Source organism: Mus musculus, chromosome 14, assembly GCF_000001635.26.
Source record: "Mus musculus strain C57BL/6J chromosome 14, GRCm38.p6 C57BL/6J".
NCBI lineage: Eukaryota > Metazoa > Chordata > Mammalia > Rodentia > Muridae > Mus > Mus musculus.
In genome coordinates this window covers 44,716,673-44,725,388 of record NC_000080.6, presented here as the reverse complement: position 1 = coordinate 44,725,388, position 8,716 = coordinate 44,716,673, and the positions used below count along the sequence as shown (strand labels likewise).

The window sequence follows — 8,716 nt, the reverse complement described above, 5'->3', positions numbered from 1 at the left end:
AATTTACTCAGGTTGTATATTTATTATTGAGAAATAGCTCTTATATTCATTGTCCCTAGAGATTTGGGTGCTAACAAAAACCTCTCATGCATTTCAGTGTCCTAATCAATGTTTTTCATCAAAAGCACTTGTCTTCTAATGAAGCAGATGAGAAATCTCTTAAATTTGGAAGGAGAGGTTGACAAAGGGTATTTCCCAAGTCACAGGAGAGGCTCCAGGAAATGCACAACAGAAACTGGTCAATTTGGGGAGAACTAGTTATCAAATAGGCCTTAGCCTTTCCCAGTGACATCATAAGTAATGCCTTCCTTGGACCATCTGTTGTATCTATGAGAGAACTAGAATCTTCTGTGACGTCACCTGTGTTGTGGTTACAAAAGCTGCTTGTGGGATATTCCTTCAGTGCCTTTTATATTCTCTATCAGGCATGTTTTCCCGGCTGCTCAGACTATTTCACAGGGAGAATGGCAATCAAGGAGAGACAAGACCAAGGCAGAAGGAATCTGGCATCCCTTCTTGTAAAAAAGGAAGAATGAAATCATTCTGGGGAAGACACAGTGAGTCCTTGGCAGAGTTGGGGAAATTCTGGAACAGGTAGGCTTGAGCTGGGCCTTTGCTGAGAAGATCTTACAAGCTGGAGCCTTAGACTTTCTTAATGACAGACCAAAGTCTAGAATTTCTGATAATTGATTTGACAGACCCAGGAATTGACAAGCCTGCAGCTACTTTTCTGGGAGCTATTTAATTTCATTTAGAGTGTCAAAGACTGCCCTGAGAAGGCACTATGAGAATAAGAATGTGTCCCTTATTGGTAGGGAGTTGAAGCACTTCATCTTCTAGATTATTGTAGGATACATGCGTCTCTGATGCAGAGAACAGAGGAGGATTCTAACCTGGTCATGTGTTGAGGTCTCAGACACTTTGAGTTTGAACACACATGACTAGATATTGATGGTGCTAAGCACTATGAACTTCAGGTTTTCTTGGCATAACATATGACATGAACTGAAAATGTTCCCCAAATCTTTATGTCTGAGGCAGCTTTTGGATTTCAGGGTAAGGGGGAATGCTATAAGGAGTATAGTGATAGTTGTGACCAACAGTGGTGGTTGGGAAGAGAAATATAGATTAGCAGACCAGCTCAAATATAGCCTTTCTGCTTTTTCAGTGATTAATCCTGTCTCTAGCTTTTCTCTTCCTCAACCTTTTCTTTGGCACTCAGAATGGTCTCCCCTGCCCTGGGCCATCAACTATGCAAATGCATTTGCGTTTATCTATCTTCAGTGTCTGCTGGGAGAACATCATCCCAAAGTTGCAACATCTCTAATCATATGAAGAATATGAATAAACTAGAAGATATGAAATTTTATATCAGGAAGATAAATGCTGAGCGGGAAGAACTTTTTCGAATCTTGGACATTGACATGAACACTGATTTGAACTACAGGTAAAATTATGCCCAGTATCTTGTTGACTGTATTGTGCCCTCTCTGTTGACCCACATTTTCTCCCATGTGTGTCATCTCTCACATTCATTATAAGAAGTCTTGAGAGTTGTTAAATTGTTGGATGAGATAAGTGCTGTGTACTCTATGGTCATCCTCTTTTGTACTTGGCCTTGAGGTGCTTGGAGTCTGATTGGTTTTGTCAACAGCTGGAAGGACCTGGTCACAATAGCTGCCTTACTGTGTAAGAATTCAATGTCTGCAGGCCATTACTGCTTTACTCTTGTTTTGTTCATTGTACTCTGAGACTATGGAGCCTACCTGGATTTATTTGGCATTTTAATTTTTTTCTGTGTGTGAAGTTAGTTGTGTGTGTTTTGTTCAGGATCTGGGGTTGTGGGACCTTTGATGGGGTCTTAGGATGTGTGTGATGCACAGTTTGTAGGGCATGATAGTGTTGAGCCCTTAGAGGCCCAAATTGATCATCAGGGTTCTTTATTCCCTGTGTTTTCCTTGGTGTCACATAGGATTCTCCTGGAGTAGGAAGTGTTATAAAGCCTTTTCCGTTATATACTAGTTATGCCCTCTGAGAATTCATGTAGCAATAAGAACAAAGGATTATCCCTGCCTTAAAACTAAGAGGGAAAAAAAGCCTTAAAACTAAGGACCAAAGCCTGTGGGACAGTCTAGTAGAAACATTTCACAGAACTAGTGTATTCCTTGAGGCTCACCTAAGATTTCTTGAGGGTCAGCTATCTCCATTTGGTCCCCTGGCTCTGCTGTCCTCTGCCCAAGATAATAAGTTTAATCAGTACCAATAGGACGAGTTGGAAGGAGCAAGGATGTGGCATACAATTTCCTTGGGAATTCCAGATACCGCCTTTTTGCACATGATACTTGATTGCTTAGTTCAGAGGATGATTTACTCTTTGGGCCATGCTCTACCACAGGATGAACACTGAATTCACCATCATTAAATCACAACATGAGAAGACAATGTTGGATATGGAAAAAATGATGCAGTCAATAAGTGATACCATTGAGAAGTACAAGGAATTCATAGAAGATAACGATTCCTACAGGTGAGTCCCAGACACAGCTGAGACCCAGCACTAGGCAGGGAATGCTTGTGGCCTTCTAGGACTTTGTAGAAAAGTGAGAGCTCTAGTTCTATACTCTCTGTTTCTTAATAGGAGCCCTCCCTTGAGGCATGGGTCTTGGATTTGTACCTCTTAGACTCAGGTTTCCTAAGTGTGAATATTGTCCAAGACCCTCCAGTCTTTATTCTTCCAAATTCAGAATCTTCTGCATCAAAACCATTTCCACCATGCTGGAAATCTCAAGCAACCCTGAACTTCTAGGGTTCTGACAGCAGATTACAAGATCTGGGATCCATGACAAAAATGGAAAGAGTTTATACCTTTTGGGTCTTCTCTCTCCCTAAGAGGGCATTGCCCTCTCCCTACTGATGGTTTTCTGGTACTACACACATATGAGCAACCATGAGGAAGTTTTCCTCTTCTGTGATGTATATGGAACACTCTTGGTGTCAGGGTTTTCAGAAATATTTTGAGTCTTGTTGCATGTGGCTGGTCTCTGGATTTGACCTGCCTCTATTTGTTACTGATGGGTATACAGTGGTCTCTAGTCTCGGGCTGTCTGGGGATCAGAGACCTTGCAGGCATCATAATATTTGGAAGAGTGGCAGGCAAATCAAAGCTAGCTGGGAATCAACATTTATGTTTTGTATGTTTGTGGTTCAGCATCAGGCACACCCACCTCCTGAAAGAATGCAATCAATTGAAGAAAAAAGTAAGGATGTTGCTGAATGAGAACAGAAAGCTGCTGGTAGAGCAGGCTGACCAGGAGGCATCCTTTGGTGAAGAAAAGAGGTTCTGTGATGAGACCAGCAAGAACATACATCCCAAGTGCAAAGCAGCAGCAGGTAGGATGATGTGTATCAGAGGCAGATTGCCCTCATGGCTAACCATAAACATAGACAATCAAATGTAACAGTCCACCAACTTATCCAGGCACTCACCTCTGTCTCCTCCAAGTGTTTATTTAGGTGATCATCTACAAGGCTTTCTGTGGCGGTAGCCTTTTACAAGAAACTGCATGTTTAGCAAGCCAATTTTTCTGCCCTGCTAAAATCTGCAGTTCACTAGGGGAGATAAGTTGATTACACATCACAACTCTACATGACAAAGTTTGAAAGGTGCTGGGCTGGAGCCCTTCTTTAGAATAGTAGAGAGCTTTGAAGAAAGAAGTAAAGGCCTGTAGCTCATTTGCTTTATGGGGATCATGTGAGATTCCAGGAAGGAAGTAATTTGCAGTGATGATAGCTTAGTGGAATTGACAAATAAGTGGATTTCATTGTTGCCTTTTGGAAGTTTTTGTCCCCCACCCCCACCGTTTCCCCTGTAGATTTTGTTTCAACCTGACTGAGTAGGAAGTCCTACTTTCTTTGCCAGTCCTATTTTCTTTGAGTGCTGTTGGAGTTGGAGTTCCTGGGCCTTGTGGTCTGGAGCTGGCTGAATGAGCAGGGATGTAGGAAAGGCTTCTCACAATCTCAGGTTTGGTGTGAGAGTTTTGAGGCGTCATGAAAAAACTTCTCCATATCTACCCCTCAATGTGACCAAGAAGAATGTTCTCTAGGGCTTTCTAGTGATCTAGTAAGAATACTAGAGTTGAATTTCTCTGTTGAAACATCTGCTTTGCATATTCAAAATCATTTGGTCCTCTAGCATGACAGATTCTTCATTGTTTTTTGCTCCCTTATGATTTTGTGTGTGTATGTAAGTGTTTGTGTATGTGTGTTTATGGATGCTTATGCCAATCTGTACCTTTGTGGGTATGTTGTAAGGCATGTTAATGACATCTGATTTTGTGTAGTTATTCTCTAACTTATTTCTTTGGGCCTAGGTCTGTCAATAAACCTGATACTTCCTGTTGTTCAATGTCCAGTAGACTTTTCATCTCTTGTCCACTACCAGGTGGAGATCTGTCTCTTATTTATATCAACAAATCGTTAAACAATACTACTATTTTAAAAATAAATATTAGATTTTTAAATTTTACCTGCTTAGAGTTATTGCCTGGGAGATTCTGGCTTGTCTTATTGGCTTAACCATGGGCATACTTAGAAGCCTACACTACATCACTCTGCTGACATTGTTTTGCTAGATATATTTTGGGCATGGCTTTGTTTCAGGATAGATTCTCAATCAGAGTAGTGCAGAGTGCTGCATTTCAGAAATGTCACAGCAGGTCATTTATCTAGATTTTCCCTGACTGATATTGAGGATAATTTAATATCACATAATAAGTAATGTGTTGAACAGTTCCTGAGTAATGATCAAAAGTCACAGTCTTTCTCTAATGCTAAAAAGGACTCAGTGTAGGTTTAGTGAGGGGACCGTGCTAAGTCAAAACGTGGCTTACTGGAGGCTATAGGTAGAAATCTCTTTCTTGGCAATTTAGTGCTGTGTTGTCAAGGATATCTGTGTAGAACTTGTAATGTCCTTATAGGACCAGTAAGTATTTGCATAGAAAAAGTTCCTGAAGAGGAGATAAGTACAGGTCAGGGCTGCAAAGCCCCCTTGAGTATAAAAGCCTTGTACACATCATAGGTTCCACTACATGCTCATGCAACAGTAAATATGATAGATAAGAGCAAGAATTTCATTGATGTATGTGTTTTTGTGTCAGTCTTTCTGTGGTATGTGGTGTGTGTGTTGTTGTATCTGTGTGTGTGTGTGTGTGTGTGTGTGTGTGTGTGTGTGTACCAGCTGTGACTCAGTGTGTTTATTCTAAATTGTGTGCTTGGGTAATGCAAAATGCCTTTGCAAGTGTTTGTGGTATGGATGCTTGAATATACAACAGTGTTTGTGTGTGTATATGTGTTTGTGTGTGTATTTGTGTAGACATGCAACCATGTCTGTCTCTAGAGGCCAAGCATGATGAGTAAAGCCCCTGAGATTTCAGATTGCACCCATGAAACATCAAATGCAGCAGAACAATTAGTATGCAACTCTACCTAGCTCCCAAGGGAAAAAAAAAAGGATGCAAAACTCCTATAAAGTCAGACTTTCAACTGGCTAGGGGCAATACTACTGATCCTCGTTGAAATCCTTTGGAGAAAATCAATGGAATATGATAGTGTTGAGGAGGAGGTTGGTGTATAAAATCCATGTGTTATGTCCCTTTTCTCCTCTGGAAGAATTATGAAGGCCCACTGAAATATCAGGTAGCTTACTGTGTCTTCTCAGCATCCCAAATTCTTTTCCTCATTGCCTGCTACCATTGCTTTTCCACCTACCTCTACTCGGGAAAATTTTGCCTTATAGTTTGTCTTGGATTCTAATTATTGAGAGATTGAGTTGCATGTAGCTGTACCTGCATCCAGCAGAATTCGGTAGCTGTGGTGCAAAAGAGGGCTGTTTCAGGAGCCCCTTGAGGGTCATGATAAACTAAAGAACTCACACTATGTTATCTGTGTAGCATTCTGCAATTGCTGTTATTCAAAATCATTTTCTCAGAGTTAGAATCAGCCTAAATGGGGGTTGGTAGAAATGAGGACTTTCAGACAGGTCTGGTAGTATAAAATCAGGTAGGTGTTTGAGAAGCAAGGTTCAGAAAGTAGAAAAGAAGTTCCCTTTGACCCAGAGATTCCAGAACAATGAGTAGATATCTACAGAATCTCTAGGGCACATGAGGTCTGTAATGGTCCTCAGAGTAGTCCAGAAGATGATGATATCCTGACGTCCATCTGCTAAAGAGTGAAAATATACTGTGTGATACAGCCCTTTCATGAAATATTGCTCAGTGTTAGATAGTCCATGCAAGTATGTGACCTTCAACTAGTTAGCTTCATCTTACTCAAAATATTCCTAACAAAGTACATTATTGGGAGAAAATTGTTCCATTGGATCTTATTTATAGTGACTTCCTATTTTTCTGGGATTATACCTTTGGACACCAAGTGAGTCAGGCAAAAGGAGCCTCTAATGGAAGAACTGTTTACTTTGGAACAAAACTGAAACAGTGAAGGTGAGGCTAGTCTACCACCACCATGTGATCCTTTGCTGGCAGAAAAGCCTACTCTACACAGCTTTTGGAACTTGCTAAGACGGATTGGATAATATGCCAAGAACCCTGATTCTGAGTCTGGTTTATGAGAGGAAAGCTTATCACTGAGTGAGCTGTGTATATGCTTAGCCCATTACCTACCTATCACATTCAAGATTTGTTTTTTATGACTCCGAAATATCCTGGGAAATTTTTATAATAGCATTAACTAGGATACTAAACTAAACATGTTACTGAGGTATACTGTGCTTGTGTTGTGTGAACACAAGTAATTTGCATAATTGATAGTGTGCTATACAACAGTCTTAGATTTATAGGTGTATTTTATGTTCCTTCATGACCATCGCTTTTAAAATTCAGTTCCTAGCCTTGGGAATATTTTCAGTTAGCACATTTTTTTCTGATTTTAGGACCCATGCAGTGCCTGTGGATTTCATGTGATATGTGTTCTCTGGTTATTTCAAGATATAGGGGTTTAAGAGTGGAACCCTGTCAGGTTCATGCACTAGAGAAATAATCATAGCCTTCACTTCAATTCTAGGCAGGTTCCCCATAAGGCATCCACATGGTTTTCTAGGTTGTTCACATCTCTCTTGAACTCATATTCAGACATTGCTACAATGTTATTATTCAATATATTATACCTGGACTATTGGAGTAATATAGTGTTTTTCTTTTAAACTCTAGTACAGTGTGTAGTTCACAGTTAAGTTTCTACCACTTTTTAAAAGCTGAGAAAAAAATTCTAAGCCCAGGTGCTCTATGACACTTGGGGATGCAGGGAATGACCTCAGCCAATGATAAGTCATAATAGATTGTCCAGCTGAATAAATCTCATGTGGGACGGAGAGCTGAATTGACAAATCCTAATCAGGCCTTTCTTCTTTCCTTCCCTAGGTGTGAAATACTCCAGCAGAAACTGGAACATGGAAGAGACCAGGACAAGGTCTCCTTTGAAGAGAACTTCTATAGTGGGATCCCTGCATGTGCGAAGCAAATACTTCATCTCATCCCCAGTACTCATGGCTATCATCTGTTGCATTTTCTTCCTTTACTTTTTTTTTTTCTTGCAATGAATAGCCCTTAATTTCATCTGTGCTCTGGCTCAGCAAGAGTGAACATGTAGAGGAATTCAGACATGTGCTGAGGCACATCAAGAGCTACTGGGGAAACAGGAAGATTCTGAGAGTAAATTTTTCTTGTCCTGATAGGTCATCAAGGAAAATTACAAAATCATTCTACAAAATTGCAAAGGTTTTGAGCCAAAGTCTGTAACATGTTTTCTGCTTAGTCTTGGGTGTCCATATTTTTCAAACCCATACTCCAAAAAAGGAGACCTACTTAAATTCCTCTTGTAAAGATTGTTACCAGAAGTAACTTATTTTCTACTGTGTTGCCAAGGACAGCCATGGGCTGTAAGTCTGTGCTGCTAAATGACAGCCAAAGAAGGCTCTTTAGCACAATTCTTGCTTTTAGATTTTGGTTTGAGCTTGGATTACTTTTGTTCTTTGGTTTTCTTTAGTTTCATTAGAAGTTTTTTTGTTTGTTTGTTTGGTGTTGTTTTGTTTTATAATTGATTTAATATTTTGATAAGGCTATACACTGTACATATTGACTGCCCACTTTTAGTTACTATTGAGTAAATTGGATGTATTCTAAGAATAAAACAGTGATTTCCAACTCTTCACTCTAAGAAACTTCTTTATTCAGGTGTGGTATCACCCTATTGAAATCCCACACCTATCAGACAAAGATGGATCTCTGTATGGGGCTTGGGTTCCATAATGACTTCCCAGCCAGACTGAGCTACAAAAGCAATTGATTGTACATTCAGTGTGGATAGTGTGTCCAACTATGTGGATAACGACTTCATGATGGAAAAGTTATCCATGCTGTATACTTGCATGTCAAATATTTAGCTGCTGCTAAAATACTGTGAATGACAGTGTTGAACAAATTAATGGGAAATATATCAGTATTTCTGAAATGTCTTTCAGGAAATAAAAACAAATTCTAAGGGAATATAAAAGCTGGTAGAAAACACAGACATGTATGCTTCTGCTTTCCTTCAAATGTTCTATCAGTGGTAAATACTACTACAGATATTCAATTTTAGGACCTTTTGAGATAGGGATGTATTATTTTTTGGTTATTTTGTTGTTTTTCTTTATTATGAGAGT

General features: G+C 39.8%; 1 protein-coding gene across 3 annotated transcripts; it reads left to right on the top strand.

Moving 5' to 3' along the window:
* The first annotated feature begins 401 nt into the window (after window positions 1-401).
* Window positions 402-8,222, top strand: Gm8267 (predicted gene 8267). 3 transcript variants are annotated; one of them, XM_017316129.2, is made up of 5 exons: window positions 402-594; window positions 1,285-1,447; window positions 2,396-2,527; window positions 3,209-3,390; window positions 7,434-8,216. In XM_017316129.2, exons 2-5 carry the CDS (start codon window positions 1,332-1,334, stop codon window positions 7,610-7,612), a joined length of 609 nt encoding a protein of 202 aa, XP_017171618.2. In that variant the 5' UTR covers window positions 402-594; window positions 1,285-1,331; the 3' UTR covers window positions 7,613-8,216. The 3 variants fall into 3 exon arrangements, with proteins under 3 accessions (XP_017171618.2, NP_001156426.1, XP_030103817.1); XM_030247957.1 differs by having other exon boundaries at window positions 428-557; NM_001162954.1 differs by lacking the exon at window positions 3,209-3,390 and having other exon boundaries at window positions 402-557; window positions 7,434-8,222.
* Window positions 8,223-8,716: the final 494 nt, after the last annotated feature.